At 46.8% G+C, this 24,246-nt stretch overlaps 1 protein-coding gene across 1 annotated transcript in view; it reads right to left on the bottom strand.

Annotated features, from left to right (window-relative positions):
- The window catches only part of LOC147084953 (Fc receptor-like protein 5), a 66,705-nt gene that overhangs the window by 14,072 nt on the left and 28,387 nt on the right, over positions 1–24,246 (bottom strand). Inside the window, exons 5-13 of the mRNA XM_085979386.1 lie at positions 19,712–19,966; positions 11,558–11,815; positions 10,239–10,517; positions 9,171–9,449; positions 7,999–8,286; positions 7,254–7,532; positions 5,155–5,442; positions 1,059–1,361; positions 126–227 (exon numbers count right to left, since the gene is read on the bottom strand). Coding sequence (XP_085835512.1) covers positions 126–227; positions 1,059–1,361; positions 5,155–5,442; positions 7,254–7,532; positions 7,999–8,286; positions 9,171–9,449; positions 10,239–10,517; positions 11,558–11,815; positions 19,712–19,966 — 2,331 coding nt within the window. The remainder of the gene's footprint in view (positions 1–125; positions 228–1,058; positions 1,362–5,154; positions 5,443–7,253; positions 7,533–7,998; positions 8,287–9,170; positions 9,450–10,238; positions 10,518–11,557; positions 11,816–19,711; positions 19,967–24,246) is intronic.

The raw sequence follows: 24,246 nt of genomic DNA, 5'->3' as shown, positions 1-24,246 counted from the left end.
TTCATTCTCCGGCCCACACTGTGCGACTTCCTTTACAATCGTACTGTTACAATTATAATATGGAGGGAATTGAACCCTGTCACGTGACTGTAGAGCGAATCGCTTGCCCGCAAGACATTGCTCACCTTGCTTCCTCTTCCGAAGTTTCAAGAAAATTATTGCAATCAGGGCAGCCATCAGAAAAAGTGGAAGAACTGATCCTGTGATCGCGATTGTGTGTTTTTGTGCTGGAATCAAACAAACATATTCCATGAATCACACAATACCTTCCAAGCATTACAAATTCAACCTCGCACCATATGCAAAATTAAAATTGCTTTTAAATCCTGCACAAATGGATTTGCTTTCGGCCCACCTCAGTTCGTCCACCCAGAAACAGTGTGCCATGGATTTGTCAGCTCTAGCTCGATTATTGCATTGCCTGCAATTCTGGGCTCCTAACCCACCAGGCACAAACACCAACTAACACAAACGTCCCTGTCCCAACAATAATTCCTACTCGTCATTGAGTCCATCTAGCTCCAATGTAACAAAATTAAACATCTTTTCCTCCTGTTAACTATATTTCTGATAGATCTCCTCCAATGTTATCTCTGTCTTTACATCCTTCACTCCGGAGATTTTTGGCCTATTGAGCATATGCATTTGCTTTATCACACCATTCGTGAATGTACTTTGGTGTTACCATCGCATAAATTCAATTTCCATCTCTGCTACACGCTGCTTCAAGCATCTCCACAGTTCCCATATTTGCAGCCTAGTTTTTGATCCACCCTCCTAAACTCTCCCACTATCTCGCTTTCTAAGCATGGCACTCCGTCGTATCCCTATCGATTTCACGTTCTAATGCGCCCGTGCGAAATTCTGCTAGTTTATTTCAGGACGATTTTCACCAAGTTACGTTTAATTTCTTAATCAGAAACTATACTTATCAATTTACACCTGACATGCGAGGTGTCCTTTAAAAAAGGTATAAATCATGCTAATTCAATATACTGTTGGCTTGGCCGAAAGAAAAATAGTTCTTAGAATCAGATCTAGCACAATGAATCTGTTACCTGGTGCCGTGAATTCGATATAATTGCTGGTTGTATGAAATATCCCTTCGTAGCTCCCTCTGTTGGTCGCTACACAGTGATAGCGTCCTCCATGGTCTATCTGGAAGGAATTGATAATGATCTCACTCCCATCCGTGTTTAAGTGATAAGATCCGCTGGTGTTTCCTAACTGTTGGTTGTTCAGGTACCAGCGGAAATACGGTGCAGTGCCTCTCTTCACCAGGCACTGGAGAACGAGACGGTCCCCTGCTGAAATCTCAGTTTTGTTGGTATTGTAAGTGAGGGAAGCACCAGCTACAGGAACTAAAGTAAAGCAAATTAGGTTAAAAGAGTAGAGAATTATTCTAAAAATTATAGTTCAAAATTGAAACCCATTCTGAGTACTAACTTAGACTAAATCAGAACATAAATTAGAATGCAGCAGGTATTGAAGGGAAGATGTACGTGCATTGGCGAAAATATTTAGTGCAGAAATTGTCCTTGTGTTGTTCAATCAACGATGTATAATATTAGTCCTAAATAATGGGCCGGATATTCCGATCCCTAAGCGTGTGTACGCGCTGGGTACACAACCGTAGGGACAGGGGAAAATTGGCCCAGTAATTCCTGTCACAACGCGTGAGTACGGATGGGATACTCACGGGTGTGCCCGGAGGAATTGCCGGTTTGCAGCATGCACAGCGCATGCGCTGAAAACCGGCATTTCATGCCCTCTGACCCAAGGGGTTAACAGGCAGAAAGCTTGCGATTTGTGATGCGGCGCGTGCGCGCTGAATTTCCTTTTTTTCCCCCCAGAGTTGTCAGAGTGTAAAGGCCTCCGGTTTTTACGCGTGGAAAAAAACAGACGTATGTAGTGGTTCGTGTAAATCGCCACTATATAAAAGAGTTTAGCTTCGACGAACTATAAATAAGTTGTTTATTTACCAGAACAGGATAATACAGCAGGTAAGGTAGCAGGTAAGATGGCTGACTGCAAGAGCACCATATTGTAGATCGCAGGATAATTACAGCAGGTAAGGTGGCTAACTGCAGGAACTCCATGTTGTAGGTCTTACGGTAGGTAAGGTAGCAGGTAAGGTGGCTAACTGCAGGAACACCATGTTGTAGGTCTTATGGTAGGTAACAGGTAAGATGGCTGACTGCAGGAGCACCATGTTGTAGACCTTGTCCCAGCGGGGACTCCACAAGGACTGCGTTCCCAGTCCCGTGGGGAACGTGTGGGGAGCCTCACGACCTCCTCACACTCGGCTCTATATTCCCGACGTCACGTGACCGCGTCATGACGTCAGCACGTTCACGTGCGCTTAGGCGGTCACGTGACCTGCGCCGTTGTCAGTGCATCTCCCCATTACGGAGGCTGGCCTTTAAGGCCGAGGTTACTAGGCCGGGCTGTGCCAGTACTTGCCGCGGGAGCGGAGAATCCCTTCGCTCCCGCTTGCCGGCTGATGCAGCCGAAGTCTCGATAGGCCGGGCTATGCCGGCGGCCGTCTTGGAAGCCCGAATCGGGCCGGCGGCCAGTACGCGTGCGTCGTGTGACGTCAGCGCGTTAAGTCGGCGGCCGACGCGCATGCGTCACGTGATACGTGACGTCAGCGCGTTAGGTCGCCTCTTAAAGGGGCAACAGCCCAACAGATAAGTTAAAGAGGCAACAGCCCTAACTGGTAAGTTATACAATTAAGTAAATTAAGTACATACAGTTAGGTTAGTTATACATACATAAATAAGTTAAGTTAAAGGGAATTATGTATATATCTCAATATAAAAGACAACCGTTGGGACCGCCACACGTAAGTATTTAGTTTTAAAGGTAAGTGGTCTTTTAGTACAATTTAGAAAAAAAAATTCCACAGGTTTATTATTTTTGAAGAATTTACAGTAAGGCAAGTTTAGTTTTAGACCCTATTTTTAAAAAATTTGATTTTTTTCAAATATTTGATTAATTGTTTAAAATATTTTTTAAAACGTATTTATAGTTAATATAATCAGTGGGATGTTTTTAAAAATTTCATTTAAAGTTTAAGTAGTGTTTTGGCAGCCCATACTTTTCATGAGTTTGACAGTTCTTACTATCAAACTCATGAATGAGTTTCCCCTCCCCTGATTGGCTGCACAGTGCTCACCTGATCCCAGCCGGCACATCGCACTAACTACGCCACTGGATCAGGTTAGCACATCGCGCCGACATCTGAACCGGGCCAGTGACAGGAAATGCAAGCAGGCCCGGGCTTCAGATGTCGGCGCGCAGGGTGAGTGCAGATCGGGGGCTTGCACGCGCGGCAAGCTCCCGATCCGAATATCAGGGCCAAGGTTTCAGGAATGCCAAGCGCATGCGCTGAAAACCAGCCTTCCCAATCTGTCCAGAATGCTCCTGACAGATCGGACGCCTGCCCTAAGTAGGGCCTCTGCGGGCGGATAGTTCCACTTTCTGGAGAACCTCCGCCCGCAGAAAACCCTTAGAAATCTTACTCCTGTTAAAAGCATTTATCATTTTAAAATACTTTAAAAAAAATATTAGTTTATTTTTAGCCCCGTAAAAAATTTAAATGAATTATTTTCAAAAAAATAATTTTTTCTTTAAAATATAAAATTTATTGTAATTTCAACCCATTATAAAAATGTGTTTTTAAATGTTTTACAGTGTTTTTGGGGTGATCTCCATTCATATATTTCACAGGTCTATCTTTCAAGTGATTGAAGGGAGATTCCCTTCTTTGATTGATTCACCATGGCCCACGTGATCCTAGGGACGCTTGCGAATCTGGGATACGTGGCCCATCCACATTTCGAGTTGGAGAGGCCCAGAACCGGTCACGTCTGGACCTCGGGAGCCCTCAGGTAAGTCCGTAGATTATTTCCAAATCTGAGGCTTCCGCATGCAGGAAGCCTCCGATGGGAAAATACGGGCCATTATTTCTGGGCATAACTCCGAAGAACAGGCTTTCGTCCAAAAGTCTAAAGTCTTCAACAGGACTGTATATCAAGCAGGGAATATAACAGGCGACATATAGCATTGTGATAATGACCAGATAAACCGTTTTTGTTATGTTGTTTGAGGGATGAATATTTGGCAGGGATAACTCCCCTACTCTTCTTCGAAAGAATGCCATGGGGAGTTTTACGCCCACGCAAGAGAGCAGATTTGGGTTTTGGTTTAGCGTCGCATCCGAAAGACCTCCGACAGTGCACTGATGTGTCAGCCTAGATTTACGTGCTCAAGTCCCTGGAGTGAGACTTGAACCTACAACTTTCTGACTCAGAGGTGAGTGTGCTACCCACTGAGCCACAGCCTGCAGTGAGCCAGCAGAACAACTTGGGCTGAGTTTCTAACGGAACAACTCAGGGGGTATTTTGAAATTTGCAAGATGGATAAAATGCAGGATGTGGAATGAACCGCCAGTCATTCACCACAGCCATTGTCCCTTCTCATTGAAGACAATGTAAGGAAACGTAGGGCGGGGGTTATAATGGGCGCACACTTCGACATGACCCATGTTTCACCTTCGCCTGCAGTTTCAATTACCCCCTTCAGAGAGACGCCTCACTCGGGCCTGAAGCCTGAGTGTTCGCCAATTCTCCAATAATATAGGGCTGAAACCTATATTGTCCAATTGAGCTTTAGGTATATTCGCAATAACTGTCGTGAAATGAAGGTCTAAAATTAATCGCCCCGAAGTTACTGCCTCAGGTACTAAACTTTGAAGGGTTAACCTGTCCGTATATCTTCCCTCAATGTGTCACTTAAACAGAGGGATTGGCTTCTTTAAAACTATAAATAACTGTAGCGGTTTATAGATCAATACTTGATGCGGTCATCTGATATTCCTTGTTCGTTTTTTGCTTTCACCTCTTTAATATAAATGGTGCAGTGCCTCATTTCAAACTGATGGATGTCAAAGAATAGGTTAGAGAAGGACCCTTTCAGTAATCCTTAATTGCACTCTGATTTCAGGAGCGTGCACTTTGGGGTAGCGACAACAGATGGATGTCAAGTAGATGTTACACCATCCAAGCTTACGGCATAAGCAACAACTCCCGGGCTGACCTGTCATTGAATCACTTGCTTCGTTCTGGTACAGAGGTATTTATAATAACGCACCTATCACTGAAACTGCAACGAATTCGCTGTGTAGAGAAAGTCCTGCCGCCTTGTTTGAAACCACACAACTGTAATCCCCTTGGGTGCTGCTGTTGACTGTTCCGACTTGGTAAGTAACTCTGGTTAGGTTGGACAACTCCCGGTAGAGTTCTTTATTCAGGTCTTTGTAGAAAATGTAGGTAATCGGGGTAGAACCATTGGACACTGTGCAGGTTAAGGACGCCGTGTCTCCTTCTAGTATCTCTTTACCAGGGCCGATTGCCAGTTCCGGTTTGGATACTGGAATTCCTGTAAATATATCGAATTGCTAATTACATTACTTTGGTAGAATTTGTAATGTTACCTTCAATATCAAATGAGGCTCTCAGCACAGTATACCACACCAATATTGGACGCCCATCTCCATCTTCTACATTGGCAGTAGTTGGAATAAATATAGGAAAGCCTGATGCTGGAACTACATTGATTCCTAATGCAGTCTACTTGAGACTAACCTACTATTTCCGGCCTGGTATTGATTCGTGCTGACTATGCTAATTTGTCTTGGGCGCTGGTGAAAAACAGGCAGTGGCGATAACTGAGCGCCTGATATTCAGTACTATTGCAGTCAATCACAGTCGACCTGAATTTCCGATCGCAGCCCTCCTGCGTGCGGATGCCTCGGATCTGAAAAAATCTACGCACATACTGGCTGGATCCGTATGTCCCAAGGCTTCCGACCCTGGTCCGCTCCAGTACGAAATGCGCAGAGGCCCAGGTATCACATGAGTGCATGCGAACCGCATGCGTACCGCATGCGCTCTTGGGATCACGTGGGCCATGGAGAACCAATCATAGAAGGGAATCCCCATTCACACTTTTGATAGGTCTCTACGCGTAGATCTGTCAAACGTATGAATGCGGATCACATTTAAATACAGTTAAACTTTAAATCAATTAGAACAATCACATGTTGAAAATTAGTTAAAATTACATTAAATTAAATTAAACAAAAATGTAATTTTTTTAAAAAAGTAATTAAAGTTTTTTACTGGCCTAAAAATAATCATACATTTTGAAAAGGTATTTTTAAATTATAAATGAGTGAAATGTTTTTATTTTTTTAAACTCTTAATGCTGGTAAAATCAGGTCTTACGCCTGCTTTTAACAGGCGTAAGATTTTTAAAGGTTTTCAGCGGGCGGAAGGTGTGCAGAAACCGTAACTCCCTGCCCGCAGAGGCACTTCTCCCGGGCAGGCGGACCTTGCAATCTGTCAAGAGGATTCTTGACAGGTCGCAAGTGCCGGGTTTTAGCGCATGCACTTCACATGCCTGAAACCGGCACTTGCAAGGCCCCTACAGATGCGTACACACCTCGTACACAACCGTGGGAGTCGGAAAATCCGGCCCACTGTATATCTGGTGCTAGGTATAACGGGCGGCCGATCAATACCGCCGGTTTTTCATAAACCCCCGAATCGATTTTCTAGTTCAGTAACTCTGCACTAATCCAGTAACATAAACACTACTCTACCTAAATGCAATGGTATCTGACGCCACTGCTCCACCTGGTAAATCATTCTATATTACAGCACTCGTCTACCTAAAGGACGTTCTTCTCATTTGTACCCTCTCGCTTTGAGTGATAATTATGCATTGATGATCCCTCCTTCCTGACTTCTGATTCAGAGGATATAACTTACCCTATTCGCTCTATCATCACCCTTACTTTGTAAAAATAAGCACTAATACTTGTCCTCTTAGCCTTGGGTTCTCTTTTAGTATAAGTCCCAGTAGCTCAAGACTATCCTGATCAATTAATGTTTCCATCAATGGCGCCATCCTGGTGAAAAAAACACCCCGTTTTCTATTATTTTAATGCTCTCTTTAGAATGGAAGTATCCCAATTGGACACTATCAGTGGCCTCACGAATGTTTTGCATATATATATAAATATTTATCTAAACTTGTACTCTATGCCCGGATGTATTCATTTATTTATTCAGTCCGTTTTAAACATATAGATAAGCCTTGTACCAGACTGAAGAAACGAATTGTGAGCAGGTGTTGGTAATTTTGTGGAATAAAGATGATAAATAATTGCAGTAAATTGTACTCACGTCTGACTGAAACTGAAACCTCATTACTCAGTTTCTTCATCTCGCTGTTCAACGTTGTTGCTACACACCGGTAAATCCCCGAATCTTCTGACCGAGATGTCTCCTTGATGTAATATTTGTTGCCTGCCGCTGTATCGAGAGCTTGTCCATCTTTGTAAAATAGGATTCTCAAAGGAGAACTGGAGCGAAATACCTCAACCGAGCATTCGAGTTGTAACTGTTGACCCTCAAATAATTGAGATTCGGACTCAGCCCTCAATTCCGGTTTGGAGAAGGCCTCTATAAAATAGAACAAAATATGAATTTGCCAACTAAAGCATCTATCACAGACTTAATTTATGTGTTAGAACAACACATGTTAATGATCATAACAGTGAAATAGAAACAGCGGCTCAGAGAAGGACCCTTACAATAATCATTGCTTGTGCTCTGCTTTCAGGACCGTGCATTTTGGGATAGCGACAGCAGATAGATGTCAAGGAAGATGTTACAGCTTCCCAGCTTACGGCACCTTTCAGGACCGTGCATTTTGGGATAGCGACAGCAGATGGATGTCGAGGAAGATGTTACAGCTTCCAAGCATACGGCACCTTTCAGGAGCGTGCATTTTGGCATAGCGACAGCAGATAGATTTCAAGGAAGATGTTACAGCTTCCAAGCTTACGGCACCAGCAACAATTCCCGGGCTGACCAGTTATTGAATCACTTGTTTCGTTCTGCTGCAGAGGTACGTATAATAACTCACCTATCACTGTAACCGCGAAGAATTCGCTGCGTAGAGGAGGTTCTGCCGCCTCGTTTGAAACCCCACAACTGTAATCTCCTTGGGTGCTTTGGTTGACTTTACCGATTTGGTGAGTAATTTCGCTTTGGTCGGACACCTCTTGGTAGATTTCATTACTTGAATCTTTGTAGAAAATGTACGTAATCGGGGTAGAGCCAGTGGAGACTGAGCAGGTTAGCGACACTGTGGCTCCTTCCATTAACTCTTTACCAGAGCTGATTGCCAGTTCCGGTTTAGATACTGGGATTCCTGTAAATATATCCACATGTTAATTACACTGCTTTGTTAGAATTTGTGGTGCTACTTTCAAAGTGAAATAGGGCTTTCATCATAATAAAGCGCCTCGTCATTTAGGTTACCACACCAATATTAGGCGCCCTACTCCATCTCCTACTTGGGCAGTAGGCGCATTTAATAGAGGAAATCGTGATCCTGGAACTACAATGATTCCTACAGCAATCCACTTATGAACACCCTACTATATTTAGCCTGCTCCTGATTCCTACTGACTCTGCTAGTCAAAGGCAGGAACGCTGCACTATTCCAGAACCATTAATACTATTCTGCCTAAAATTAATGGTATCTAACTCCACCGCTCTACCTGGCAAATGATTCTGTGTTTCAGCAATCGTTTCATAAAGGAAGTTTTTTTCTAAACGCTACCCTCCCGCTTATATTTTTGATAATTAAGCATTGATGGTGCCTCCGTCCTGACTTCACATTCAGAGGACATAAGTTTCCCTGTTCGCTCTATCATCACCCTTACCTTGTAAAAACACTAATAAATGTCCACTAAGTCTTGGTTACTCTTATAGTATCAGTCCCAGTAGCTCAAGCCTATCCTGATCAATAAGTGTTTCCATGGATGGCGCCATGTTGGTGTATTAACACTGCCCGTTTTCTATGATTTAATGTTCTTTTTAGAAATCCAGGCCCCCAATTGCACATATTATCTGTGGCCTAACGAATGTTTTGTATCAACATACATATATTTATCTACTATTCATTTATTTATGCAGTGCGTTTTAAACATATAGGTAAGCCCTGTACCAGAATGAAGAATCCCATTGTGTGCATGTGTTGGTAATTTAGTGAATGAAAGATGATAAATAATTGCAGTAAATTTTACTCACGTCTGACTGACACTGAAACCTCATTACTCAGTTTCTTCAACTCGCTGTTCAATGTAGTTGCTTCACACCTGTATATCCCCGAATCGTCAGGCCGAGATGCTTCCTTGATGTAATAGTTGTGGTCTGCCGCTGAAATGAATGCTTGTCCATCTTTGTAAAATACGTAACTCAAAGAAGAGCTGGAGCGAGGTACTTCAACCAAACAAACGAGTTTTAGCTGTTCGCCTTCAAATAATTGAGCTTCAGGCTCAGCCCGCAGTGTAGGTTTGGAGAAGAGCTCTAGAAAATTGAACAAATATGCATTTGAATGCTCGTTTTGAAAAGTCAAAGATAGAGTTATGATTGCCAAGAGGTAACGGAATGGAAGGGGTACCCGAGGCAGCAGAGACTCAGAGATTTGCTTCCCCACGCTGCTGAAATTAGAGGTGAGAGAATTCATGTTTGGCCGCTTTGAAAAACCGATGGCAGCAGATTGGTCATCCGTTCTGTACACAGCCCAATTTCTATTCCATTGACTGCCGATCTGCTTTTGCACCCATAATTTTAACTGTTACCCCCATAAGTGATACGACATTGTCTGACTAAACACCCTGTTGTTCCTGACCAGGTTCTGCTCGGTGCTGTATCAGACAGACGGAAACAGAGGTGATAATTTTGCCTTCGGTCATTGTGGTAAAACGTGCGCTATTGAATCTTGGGCCAATTGTACACCACGCACGATAATCCTGTCCATTGAAGACGTTGGGAGGCAAAAACTGGCGGGACATATAATGGGAGGAAAATTCATTGTCGCCCATTCCAAACTGTTGTAGGAACTAATATTACCCACTATGAATCGGCACTGGTCCTCAAACATTGAAGCTTTTACAAATGTGGTTTTCAGCAAATGCAAGGATTTTGTAAGAGCCACATGGCGTTATGATTTAAACAGATCTGCTCCAAAACTGATTTATTACGTGACAAAATTATTTACGAGGCTGGATCCTTCCAGTATGTTTACTTAACTATAATTGCCTGAAGAATTATTTAAATGAAAGATGAACAATAAATACAGCTGGTTGTCCTTACCTTTGACCGAAATGTACACCTCATCACTCTTCTTTTCCATACCGTGGTAGACCGCATTTGCTTCACACTGGTAATTCCCCGCGTCGTTCAACGAAGCTGCCCCCATGTGCTTAAATTCGTTGGATGAACTCAAGCTCAGAACTTCGCCATTTTTGTAAAATGTGTATCTGAGCACAACTTTGGACAAGAATTTTTGAACAAAGCAGGTCAATTCCAAATGTTGTCCTTCAAATATTTCAACTGCAGGCTCAGGCGTCAGTTTAGGTTGGGAGAAGACTCCTGTGAAAACAGAATCTGTATTGACAGATAACGGTTCCTATCACAGAGTTAAACAAATTGGAGACGTTAATAATCAGAGCAAGGTAATAAAATAATCGCCACCAGGGGGCAGTCATACTGAACGATACCCTGGATAACCCGCAGCTCTAATGTGGAACGCTAGAATAGGCAACATTAATATATTGTAATGGAAGTCTTCTCGTATTGTTGCTTGCGGCAAAGTTATTATATCTGCTGAAACAGAAAATCTACGCTGGGCAAAACATATAGTTCAGCATGAATCCTCCAGTGCAACTTTTCTCTCTTTGTCACTCCCTGCTGTGTCCCGCCATTTAGTATGACCAGGGTGTATTCCCTAAATGTTCACAGCTACATCGCTCTGTTACCAGCCAGGCCCCAGCTCAGTTGTCAACATCTGAAATTATAAAGACTCGGGGTTCTCGTGGCCAGGGCGATGGATCTGTGATGATATCTCGCACCCGCTGTGGCGACAAGGATATCCAAAGGGACCTTCTCCCAGATTTTATTAGGTGTCTGTGACTAAGCTCACGCCAAATACGTAAGGGAAAAGAGCAAAAGAGAGGGGCGAGGTGCACAAAACGTATTCTATCCTTCCACAAAGTCCGTCAGCGAACACACCACTGTTGTTCCAGGAACTCAAGAGGACCTGCCAGTGATTTTTGTCAACACCTCTTCCTGGTTGTTGAGGAGAGGCAACATCATAGGCCGGTTTCGTGGGTGAAAACTCCCCGTCAGTCTCTAGATGCGGCAGTGTGATAAAGTGGGTAGCTGCCAACTGATCCTCCGAGGTGGGACAGGAGGAGAAAAATATCTGCCGGCGCTGGCAGGGGAGGAAATCCACCCTGGGTTAAATATCGGCTAAAGTGGCACTTTTTAAAATAAATATTATATGACCTAACGGGAACAAATTCTTCTGAGATCCTGCTGCTATGTTTAATTTTGTCCAGATTCAGAATTTATCGGATTGTACACCTGTAATATGGAAACATATTCAAAAGGTTGAAGTGTTGCATACGTACCTTGAACTTGAACATGAACACTTCGAGACTTCTTATTGCCAATAGTACAAAGGTAGGATCCGCTGTCTTTTGAACTATTGACTCTAATGCTATACCGGGCATTCCGATAATTCAACTTCATTGAGTGGATCCTTCTATTGCCTTTGCAAAAGTAAACATCCTTTTCCCACCAATGATACTTGCTGCACTGACAATTCAGATCCAGAGTATCTCCTTCCAAAAGCGAAGTTGGGTCGGCCTGTAAGGTCACATCGCCATCTATTGTTGGGAGCAAATTTCGCGGTTATAATTTATCAAAAGCTTAACTCAAACTTAGAACTGCATCTCCAACAACCAAAATACATTGGACACGTTCTATAACCCCAACCCCAACTCCAATCCAGTCCGCGACAAATGAAGAACAGAAAGCAAGCAGTGGTCAGTTGATGTTGAAATTACCGATTGCGGCAATTAGGGTTTATTGACATCGTTCTCCGCGTACAGCACTTCCTCACCATTTGGCCCAGCTCTTCTTATGGTGGAAGTCTGTGAATAAACTATGTTGGCTACAACAGTTTAGGTAAATTCATCGACACTTTTTCGGGTACTGAGTGACGACTGAACGTGAGCCATGTGATGGGAAATTGACAGTTCTGTAGAGGCTGTGTGGGGACTGATATTAATAACTAACACATTTTCTAAGAAACTTTACTGTAGAATTGGCTTCGTTTCCAGTCATCTCAGTGTAGGGTAATTTCACCTCTAAGGCCAGAGCGCTATGCAATGTTTAAGGACCTGCTGTTGTCTTTTACTATGAAAAGAGATTACGGCATTAACTTACATTTATAGAAAGCCTTTAACTAAACAAAATATGACGAGTGCAGACAAGAATAACCCAGGCCGCTGCAGGATTCGGGGTTGTGAGGGCGGTGCCAAAGATCAGATTATTGCTCTCTAGGAAGGTAAGGCTACGTTCCTTCTCTATCAGCTTAATAGAGTGACTGGGGAGGGGGGTATACTTTAGGTGGCAATGAAGCAACGTTTTTACTGATTGTCTAAGGCAAGGTTTTCGGGTGTTCGGGTGCTCAACCGAGGACGTTAGAGCTCATCCAAGACACAGAGCTACAATATGTGTCCTGCGCCTGGGGGTTAAGCAACGCCTCAGCAGAGCATGGAATAGAAAATTCGGTGATAAGGATCAATTATCGCTTTCAGAACCCGTCGTATATTTATGCCGTTGATTTCAATACTAGGAAACTCTGGCGGATTCTGTGAGTAAACTTCCATCCTCCCAACCAGAAGAAGTGCATCCAGCTGATTTTTCTTTGAGAGTCGCCCAGCAAGCATCGAACATCCTCAGCATCGAAGCTCTGACCACGCTCAATCAGCTCCGATGGACGGGTCACATTGTCCGCATGCCCGATACGAGACTCCCAAAACAAGCGCTCTGCTCAGAGCTCCGGCACGGCAAGAGAGCCCCAGGTGGGCAGAGGAAACGCTTCAATGACACCCTCAAAGCCTCCTTGAAAAAGGGCAACATCCCCACCGACACCTGGGAATCCCTGGCCCAAGACTTCACAAACTGGAGAAGAAGCATTCGGGAAGGCCCCGAACACCTCGAGTCTCTTCGCCGGGAGCAAGCGGAAGCCAAGCGCAAGCAGCGCACAATAACCCAAGCACCCCACTCACCCGTACCTTCAACCACTGTCTGTCCCACCGGTGACAGAGACTGTAGGTCCTGCATTGGACTAATCAGTCACCGGCGAGCTCATTTCTAACGTTGAAGCACGTCATCCTCGGTTCCGAGGGACTGCCTGAGAAGAAGTAGAAGACGGGGTGCCAGGGTTCATTGTGACCATAAGTGAAGCATTGCCCCAAATCTTCTTGGCCTCAGCTATTTGCCTGGCTCAGCTAAACGCTATCATCCATTAGTAACAAATTCGCCTAGGATGGAACGGTCTTACGCTGGTCTCCACAGGGCAGTAACAGGCACACAACTGTAGGCCGGACAGCACTGCTGCTAGTCTCATGTTAACTGTCAAATGGGAATTTAGTTTGCGGCCCAAAACCAGCAATTGAAAGGGCTCCAGGACCTAAGATCGGCAGGCTAGGGTTTGGATGGAAGACGTGAAATCAAATAACCACTTGCCTTTTTCTCACTTTAGGCTGCTCACGGATCCACGCAAAGTATTTGTTTGGCAGATTCTCCTTTTGCAAGCTCGAACAGCAGTTACCGTTAGATTCCCCTCTCTTGGGGTCTACAATTGCCAAGTGAATAGGAATATTTTGCGAAATACCTGCACACCCCTCCAGACTTTCCTTCATGCTTACATAGTATTACACACTTATCACAGCATAGAAACAGGCCATTTGGTCTAACAGGACCATTAATGTGTAACTGCTCCACAGGTGCCTCCTTTCACCCTTCTTCATCTAACCAGTTCAACATATCCGGATACTGCTTTCTCCTTCATGTGTTTATCTCAATGGCCCAGAAATTCGGCTCCCCACGGGTGAGTACGCACGGGGTACTCATGCGTAGCCCCAACGAAAGTGCTGGTTTCGTGAATGCACAGCGCATGCGTGGGAACCCGGAACTTCCGTTCCCTTTGTAAGAAGAGGTTGACAGGTGGAACAAGTGCACCGGAGAGGCAGCGAATGCGCATCCAACTTACCTTTTTTTGCAGGTTTTCCCGGGAAGGTAAGGCTCCAGCAGTTACACTTTTAAAAAGCAGGCGCAAGGTCTGCTTTGAACAAGGTAAGTGATGAATTAATTAATATTAAAACATTTTTTCCACAGGTTTATTGTCTTTAAATACTTTAAAGAAAGGTAAGTTTATTTTTAGCCCTGTTAGAAAATGTAATTAATTTTATCAAAAATTAAAATTATTGTTTAAAATAATTATTTCATGTAATTAATAGTTATTGTAAAAGCGTGAATTTTTAAAAAATGTATTTGAAGTTTTAAATTTGTTTCGGGGCTTATAGTATTTGGAGCTTTGACAATTCTTCCTGTCAAATTTATGAATGAAGCATTCCCTGCTACCATTCCATCTCCATGGCCCACATCATCCCAGGGGACGCTTTGAACTAACTGCGCCCCTGGGATATGCAAGCACTGCGCGCCGGCAGCGACCCAGGATCGGTATCCCATTCGGGACAACATCTCAACCGCCAGCGCGCAAGCTAAGTGCAGGTCGGAGGCTTACACCCGCGGGAAGCCTCCGACCTGAATTTCTGGGCCATTGTCCCTTAAATAGCATCTATAGTATTTGCCTCGACTAATCCAAATGGTGGCGAATACCACTTTATAAGCAGCCTCTGGTTATTTGCCCATATGCAGGCCTGCTGATAAAATTATGGGGACGCACACGTAATCGCTCAGCAGCGTTAGGGCACTAAAATTAAACGCAAAGGCCTAGAAATTCAGTATAGCCACTTTTGGGGCGGTAAAGTCGGGCGGGCGCTAAAGTTTGCGCCCGCCGGAAAGTGGAGGCCACTTCGCCGATATTCAGTAGCTTTGGCCAAGGAGTTTGCTCGAGCGCTAAAACTGGCGTTGCACCCCTATCTTTAGGCGCTAAGCCGGCGGTGCAGACTGATACCGCCGAGGCCGGGCACAGCGCAGGTGCGGTCATGTTTTGATTGACAGCAGACACCCTGGCGCTGGCCAGCTCTTAAAGGGGGAAGGGTCGACTTGGTCTGCTGCCACGACCTGGATACTGCAGCCCTCCAGCTAGGCCTAAACACTGCTGCTGGAGAGAAATAGCACCAGCAAGGATGCAGAGGGCCCGTGAGCGAGCGCAGCGCTTCTCTGCCCATGATTTGAAGGTGCTGGTTAGGGCTTTGGAGAAGAGAAGAGATATCTTGTTCCCGGACAGTGGCAAGAAGGCTCCCAAGAGGCTGTACAGGAGAGCCTGGAGGGAAATCGGCCAGAGGGTCACAGCCAACAGCGATGTCCCCAGGACTGGTGACCAATGCCAGAAAAAGTTTAACGACCTCACTCGGTTGGTCAGGGTGAGTACCCTTTCCAGTGTCCTCCTCATCCTTGCATGTGCACCTGACATTATGGGCAAAGGGACCTCAAAGGCCTAATGGCCAGCCCTCCTCCAGCAGCTATGGCACTGGCATGAACATCAGTAGCACTTTCTGCACATTACACACTGGCCAAGCTATTCGACCATGGGAGGCAGTGCACACAACAACAGGGCACCACACTGGCCAAGCTATTCCACCATGGGAGGCAGTGCACACAACAACAGGGCACCACACTGTACTTAGAAGCCGTCCTTTCTCTTGCAGGCCAAGCTGGCCGAGAATCTGAAGAGCCAGACTGTCACCGGGGGAGGCCGTGCCCAGTTCCAGGAGCTCAGTGACCTGGAGGAGCGTGTGGGTCGACTCATGGGTGCCCGGGTGATTGGCCCCGTTGCAATTGGAGATGCCGACCCTGTGCTGGGCCCCAATGGTAAGGACGTGACCGTTTGGACGTCTCTCGTTCCACTTGCGCTTCAGATCTACATCCTTTGTCACTGTCCGACCAATGCGCATTATGCCACCACTCATGCCTCCCTCGCTGACGCCCTGTCCTCACTCTAAAGCTACTCTTGTGCCTTCCTGCTTTCAGCTGGTGAGGAGGAGGTCCCTGAAGCTGCAAGTGTCAGTCCCTCAGAAGAGGAGGATGACGAGGAGCAAGAGGAAGGCGGCACATCGGGGGAACCCTCATCCGTGCCAGGGGATGGCAATGGAGGGGACACGTCTTGCCTGGAGGAGAGCCAGGGGGAAGTTTTGCAGGGGGGTGTAGCTCCTGTGCCCAGTGGCGTCCAGCCACGCGGGAAGGTTCGGGCAGCACGGCTGCCTTCTCCCCAGAGGGGGGGGAAGTGTTGCAGGGGAGTGTAGCTCCTGTGCCCAGTGGCATCCTGCCACGCGGGAAGGGTCGGACAGCTCGGCGGCCTTCTCCCCAGAGGGGGAAGTGTTGAAGGGGAGTGCAGTTGCTGGGCCCAGTGGCGTCCAGCCATGCGGGAAGGGTCGGGCAGCTCGGCGGCCTTCTCCCCAGAGGGAGAGTCCTGCCTCCAGTCCGGAGATGGTCCTCGCCCAGGAGGTGCGCCTCCTTGATCAAATGTCCGCGGACTCGGATCGTCGCCACACCGAGTTCATGGGGGTTGTGGCACGGTTGCCTGAGGCCATTGAGTCCCTGGCTCATAGTGTGGCCGATTTCGGGGCCTCACAGGCCAGGGGTTTCGAACAACTCGCGGCAGCACAGGCCAGGGGTCTCGAACAATTCGGGGCATCACAGGACGCGAGTCGGGCAGAATTCAGGGCACCACAGGACGCAAGTCGGTCCGAATTCAGGGCAGCACAGGCAGCGAGTGGAGAGTTGACGAGTGGTGCCGTGCAGTCACTGGCTGGTCTGATGCGGGCACAGCCCAGGGCAGTACGGGCACTCACTGCTGCCACACTCGCTGTGTCACGCATGCATCGCCAGGGCACTCGCCGCGCTGCTGCAGCACAGCGGTCTGGCCTTCACCAGATTGCTGCGCTTGCTGCAGTGCCAGCCCGGCCGACTGCCAGTGTCTCTGGCGACCAGCGAGCGCCTGGCATCAGCCAGCTTGCCCCCATTGCTGCAGCTGCCACTGCCACTCCTCCAGCAAAGCTGCGACGAGCTGCTGGAGAGACTGATGCTGCCCAGCCACAGCTGCAGCAGTCAGCAGCCGGCCCCTCCAGGGCCGGAGCTCGTCTAGGCCGACCCCCAAGGGCATCTGCCGTCACGCATTGTGCCCCTCAGGAGCCTTCCCCCAGCCTTGCAACACCCACAGGGCCCAGGTTGAGGCGGAGCAGCAGGTCGGCCAGGGGCCGGAAAAGCCTGGACAAGGACTCGCCCTCTCGGCACACAAAGTAGAGTGTGTTGCCAAATGTTTTTTTATATGGGGGTGTTTGTGTTCTGTATGGGGGGGTTTGTCTTGGTAAGGCCGAGGATGAAGGCCATTTGGATGGACAAGTTTTGTTATTCCTCCCCAGGTTGTGGGAGTGAGATATGTTTTTGGCTGTTTTTTGGGGGTCTTGTCTGTTTTTGGGTTTCATGTGGGAAGGGCCCGGAGTTTGTTCAATAAAGCTTTTTATTTATTCAGCTTGTCCATGTGTGATGTTTCAAGTGGTTGTTGCGTTAACCGGCTGAGGGCTTGCGGAGTGGCTGCATTCATGTGCCTTCATTGCCACAAGCCATTCCCTGACAGGGGGCCTAGAAGTGTCGTTCAATAAGCCGCCGATGGGCGGCCCTTGGACCTTGTGGCTCCCTCCTGGGCTGGTACTCCCCATCCTCCTCCTCCTCATGGTCCTCCTGCTCGTCCTCCTGAGGTGGTGGTCCAACGTGAGGTGGCAGTGCCTGAGTCCTGCGGATAGCCAGGTTGTGCAACATGCAGCAAACGACGACGAACTGGGAGACTCTATCCGGCGAATACTGTAGAGATCCGCCGGAACGATCCAGGCAGCGGAACCGTTGCTTGAGGACGCCAATCGTTTGCTCTATGATGTTCCTTGTGGCTTGATGGCTTTCGTTGTATGCCTCCTCAGCAGGGGTCCTGGGCGCGCGGAGCGGGGTCATGAGCCATGTACACAAAGGATAGCCTTTGTCCCCGATAAGCCATCCTCTTGGGGGAGGCTGTGCCTGGAACATGTCAGCCACAGTAGTCTGGCGCAGGATAAATGCATCGTGGCTGCTGCCTGGAAAGCGGGCATTGACAGCTAGGATGCGCTGCCTGTGGTCACACACCAGCTGTACATTGAGGGAATGGTAGCCCTTCCGGTTGTGGTAATCCTCGGCATTGTCGATAGGTGCCCGCATAGCCACATGCGTGCAGTCAATGGCGCCCTGCACCATGGGGAAGTCGGCGATCCTCGCAAATCTGACTGCACGCTGCTCCTGCCTCTCTAGGGTCATGGGGAAGGAGATGAATTGGTGTCTCCTTGCGAAAAGGGCATCGGTGACCTGCCGGATGCAGCGATGCATGGCGAACTGGAAGATGTTCGCTATGTCCCCAGCAGCGGCTTGGAAGGAGCCGCTTGCATGAAAGTTCAGAGCCACCGTGACCTTCACTTCCACCGACAGAAATGTCCTGCACATCAGCTGTGGGCGCAGATCTCTGTGAAGCAGCTGGCAGATCTATGCAACCACCTCCCTTCTGAAGCACAGCCTCTTAACACAATGCACGGCAGTAATGGTGAGAAAGGACACCTGCTGGCGGTATTCCCTGAGTGGGTAAGGCCTATGTTGCTGACGCCTGATGGCCCCTCTGCGTCTAGGCATGGCTGCCCCTCTCACACAGCGTCTGCGAGCCCTTCACACAATGCTGGAACTGAGGGTTGGAACCCCATGCAGCCCCCATAATGTACTTGCAAACAGTGAAATCACAATGATTCAAATTTCCAAGCTCTAGCCAGAAGCCAAAAATACCTCTCCTATGTTGGCCCAAATCAGTAAGGTCTCTTCCTTGGTCTCTGTCCAGAAATCCGTAGCACTAAAGTCATTGCAGCAAAATGGCTGGCCTTTATAGTTCAGTCTAAGTGCCCTTTAATTAGCGCTCCCCGAGGCCCGCAGGGCCTCTGCTGCGTTCCACTTCACAGTTCTTAACAGCGCCATGCCCACATTGGGCGGGCGCCACTGAAGTTCCGGTTTGGGGCGCACAAACGGCGTTGCATGACGAAATGATGTCATAAGCTGCACGCGCAGCTGAGCGCGCGCAAACACTTTGCGCCGGCGCTAAATGTCAACTGAAGTTGGGCGTAGGCGCAGATCGGTCAGCGCCCGGGCGCTAGGTGCCTAGCGCTCGAGATCTACTCCTCTTATGGCGCTAACGGCTGGCGAACGCAACTGAATTTCTAGGCCAAAGTGTCTACAAGGACAATTCCTCAGCCTTCCCAGGAGTAACCAAGATGGATCCTCCCCTCATACTTTTTTAGGCAGGCACTCGAAGCCTGTACAATTAAGCACTTGTTTAATTTTGTGACATGAACTCCAGATACTTGACAAAAGTGAACACATCTGAATGTTTTCCAAATAACCGCAATTATTTCCCAACTGCAACAGAATTTTCCTGTCAAAAGAATGTTCTTCATAACCTTCCCATCATTTAGCAGCCAACCAACCTTCAAATTCGGTGAAAAATAACACAGCCAGTAACAAACCTGTTACGGTGACATCTACTTTCGGAGAGACCCACTTCCTATAGAGTATTTTCAGCTCACAATGATACGATGCTTCATCTGATTTTGTCGCTTTTTCTATGGTGTACCCAGGTAGAATTGTTTTTGCTATTAACTCTTCATTTCGATACCACAGAAAATCCTTGCGACCACTCCCTTTACCGTAAGGCACCAAACACTTCAGTAAAATGTTTTCACATCTTGGCGTGGCTTCCAGAGTTAAAGCCATATCAGAAGCTGGAAATATGTGAGAAAGATAAAATAAGTAAATACTGGAATATATTAAAGAACATGTATCAAAGCCGGAGGACAATTGTCTTTAAACTGCAGCGCAGCATCCGGGTCTAACGCTATCACCTCAGCAACTTAAAAGTCGAAAATCCAGAGAACTCTTCCGACATCAGAACGTCACGTGCTCCTTTCTATGTTGACCTGACATCCCCTTAACCTGTCCTTCGCACTTTTATTCAAGGACCTTCAGTTCGAGACCCGATCGATTCCACAAATTAGGAAGTAGCTCAGTCCTCTCTCAAGGACCGTTTGGTGTATGTTCATCATGTATGAAGAGACTAAAAGAGCAAGAATAACAACAGAAAATGCTGGAAATACTCAGCAGGCCAGGCAGCATCAGTGGAGAGAGAAACAGAGTTAACGTTTCAGGTCTGCGACCCTTCAGGGACTGTTCTGCTTTGAGCGGAGCAGGTTAAGTGGAGATTTAATTCAGTTGTTCAAATTCAGGAGGGATTTTGATAGCTTAAATGGAGAGAAACGGTTTCGACTAGCAGGAGTGTCGGTAAGCAGAGGACACTGATTAATTAGCAAAATAATTATAGAAACATAGAAGATAGGAGCAGGAGTAGGCCATTCGGCCCCTCGATCCTGCTCCGCCTTTCAATGAGATCATGGCTGATCATCCAAATTCAGTACCCTGTCCCTGCCCTCTCCTCATATCCCTTGATCCCTTTAGCCTTAAGAAATATATCTAACTCCTTCTTGAATATATTTAATGAAGTGGCCTCTACTGCCTTGTGTGGTAGCGAATTCCACAGGTTCCCCACTCTCTGGGTGAAGAAATTGCTCCTCATCTCAGTCCTAAATGTCTTACCCCTTATCCTTAGACTGTGACCCCTGGTTCTGGACTCCCCCGCCATCGGGAACATCCTTGCGGCATCTAGTCTGTCCAGGCCTGACAGAATTTTATAGGTTTTGATGAGATCCCCTCTCAATCTTCTAAACTCCAGTGAGTATAAGTCCAATCGACCCAATCTCTCCTCAATCAGATGAAAGAGCAGGAGATTTCTTTTAACGAAGCGTGTTTTTAAAGTTTTAGAACATACTGCCAGAAAAAAAAAGTGGTGGGAGCAGATTCAGTTGTAATTTCAAAAATGGAATTAGATATACACTTGAAGGGGAGAAAATGTCATGGCTATGTGTTAAAGGAAGGGGAGTGCGACTAATTGCATTGCTCTTTCAATGAGCCAGCACAGTTACCATATGAACCTGAACAAGGCCGTCTTCTCTGCTGCATGTGGAGTCAAGACTTTAAAATCGAGGCCTCACCGACTGTTCAGGTGCCTCATGTATCAGTCGGAAAGCCCATTGAACGACACCAAGAGTGGGACGTTCATGGAGTTTTCTCCTCAGCCTTGTTTACTCGGGCAATAGCAAACTAATCAATTGGTCATTGATCCCATAAGTCTGTGTGGAAACAAATGGGAATTCTCTCGGACTTCTATCAACCCGCCTCTGTTACTCCGGCAGGTATGCAACAGAAATTGGCGGCAATGGACCGGCCTCCCGGTACAGACCCCACCGGAATTTCTCTTCTCTTGAAGGGAATGGAAATGAAAATTACGCGTGATTTAAAACGGGCGGGCAATTCGAAATCATCCAATTTTAAAGTGCGATAAAAGTTAAATTTAAACCCACTTGTGTATAAATTGGTCTTGGAAGGTAACTTAAAATGGACGACATCGAATCAGCTGCCCAATTTACTCTGAGCCTCATGTTCTTTCCCATTGATTACCGCCCAAGCTGATTTATAACAGGGGGGAAAATTCGGTATCGCCCCATTTGGGGTGCCGTTATCGGCCGTGCGCGAAGTTCAGCACCTGGCTCTAATTATCGCCTTTGACAGCAAACTTGGCTTTTATCACCACTGCCGGTGATTGGAGCGCTAAATCAGGCGTTTCACACCTGTCTTAAGGCGCAAACACTAAGGAGTGAGGCGCTACCTCAGAGTGCTGGCGGAGCAAGCAAAGGCGAATCAAAATAAACTTGCAAAGTGCTGCTCAGTACTCAAAACTCCTTCACACAGCGTTGAATCTCTCCAGAAGTCTCTCGCTCTCTCAGACTGCGTGGTGCAAAATTGTCAGCGACAAAAAAAGGCAGGAAGCGGTCGCCTTTAAATAACCTTCCCCGATACCTTTCTGAGAGCATAACGCTCCCATCAGACTGTTGTTGCTAGCAGCAGGCGGTAAGGCAGCGAGCACCACTCAATATCCAGTCCAGGGTGCTAACGGGGCGTTGTGCACTCGACTGACATCACAATCTGCCGGCGTAAGAGATCGTGGTGGTAGTGTTTCACACCGCCACAAATTTCTAGTTAATTTTGCGTGTGGCACAAACATCACCACGCCCGGCCGCCGGTTGCTTTGCACCCCAATTGGTGCCCTCTTAAGGTGCTAATGGGAGGTGGAATCAACTGAATTTCCCCCCCTCTGTGCCTATTGGGTGCCCAGAAACATCTACCCATGGTCGTGTATATCTAGAACCATATCAACTTACAACACAGAAGGAGGCCATTCGGCCCACCATGCTTGTGGTGGCTCGTTGAAAGCTGTCCAATATATTCCCACACTCCAGCGTTTTCCCATTAAATCTGTAAATTAGTCCTCTTCCAGTATATGTCCAATTGCCTTTTGAAAGTTCCCATGGAACATGCTTCCACCACCCTTTCAGGTAGTGCGTTACAGATCGTCACATACCCTCCATGCAAAAACAATCTCCTCAGTTCTCCTCTTGTACTTTTGCCAATTAATTTAATCCCACGAACTGTGGCTACCGACCCACTGGCCAGAGGAAGAAGTTTCACCCTACTTGCTTTATCAAACCTCCTCACGAATGTTGATACCTCTATTAGGTCTTCCCTTAACCTTATATTCTCTAAAGAAAACAATCCCAGCTTCTCCAATCCCTCCAGATAACTGAAGTCCCTCATTCCTGTATCATCGTGGTAAACGTTCTCTGCATCCACACCAGGGTTTGACATCCTTCCTAATGTGTGTTGCCCAGAATTGTACACAATTCTCCAGCTGAGGCCTAACCAGTGATTTCCAACTTTCAGCATGGCTTCCTTGTTTCTGTATCCAGTGCCCCTTTTGCAAAACAACGTATGCCATAGGCTTTCCTAACACTTTCCTATCCACTTGCACTGCCACCTTCACAGTTTTGGGAATATGCACGACAGATTCCTCCGCTCTTGCACCCGCTTTGAAATAGTACTGTTTAGATAATACTGTCTCTCCATGTTAGTTCACCCGAAATGAATCAGCTGAAAGTCATCCGCATTAAATAGCATCTGCCCTGTGTTTGCTCATTTCACCAGTCTGTCTATGTCCTCTTGAAATCTGCTGTTATCCTCGTCACTTTTCATTACATTTCCAAGTTTTGGAAAATCCGCAAACTTCGAAATGGAACAGAATGTACCCAAGTCCAGCACATTAATATATAAGAAAACTAGCTGGGGTAGCCCGCCGTTGCCAGGGCTGTTTTGGGCCAGGCGGTTTAAATCTTGTCCCAGGCTTTCGGGCCTGTCTCTGTGTCCCTCTGTGAATCTGCTGCCGGGCAACATTTTAACTCGAGTCCCAGGTTTTTGGGCCTGTCTCTGTGTCCCTCTGTGAATCTGCTGCCGGGCAAGTTGAGTCCCAGGCTTTCGGGCCATGTCTGTCTGTCCCTTTGTGAATCTGCTGCCGGGCAACATTTTAAATGGAGTCCCAGGATTTCGGGCCTTTCTCTGTGTCCCTCTGTGAATCTGCTGCCAGGCAACATTTCTACCTTTTAATACCTTGAAAGATGAAAGGGAAAGTACTTATAAAACGTTTTTGGTAAATGTTATGTTATTTTTAAAAGGGATACTAACTTTTTCGAAGCTGGATTAGCAGATTTTGAGCTGGAAGTAGTGAAGCAATGGCTGCCCGATCCCCGAGTTGAAAAGCATTAGTCCCGCCCACAGACGCAGCGATTGGCCAACCATCAGGTGACTGAACTGTAGGATTGGTCAATCGTGACGGCACAGGATTGGTCGAACCGTGACGTCAGTCAATCAATGCTACTTAGCAGATAATGAGTTTAATTTTGGAGGTTTTTTGCATAAGGCGCGAACAATTTTCGTCCGACCGAAAAGTAAAAACGCTTACAACTGTCCCGGAATGGTACGCTTTCTTTGGAGGTAACGCAAGCACAGGTATGCTCTATAAATTTCGAGCGTATAGCCGGACAGACAAAACGTATGGAAC

This window comes from Somniosus microcephalus, unplaced genomic scaffold (assembly GCF_052327205.1).
Source record: "Somniosus microcephalus isolate GS21.2 unplaced genomic scaffold, FLI_Smic_1.0 unresolved_chr9, whole genome shotgun sequence".
Classification (NCBI taxonomy): Eukaryota; Metazoa; Chordata; class Chondrichthyes; order Squaliformes; family Somniosidae; genus Somniosus; species Somniosus microcephalus.
This window is presented reverse-complemented; position numbering and strand designations above follow the sequence as displayed.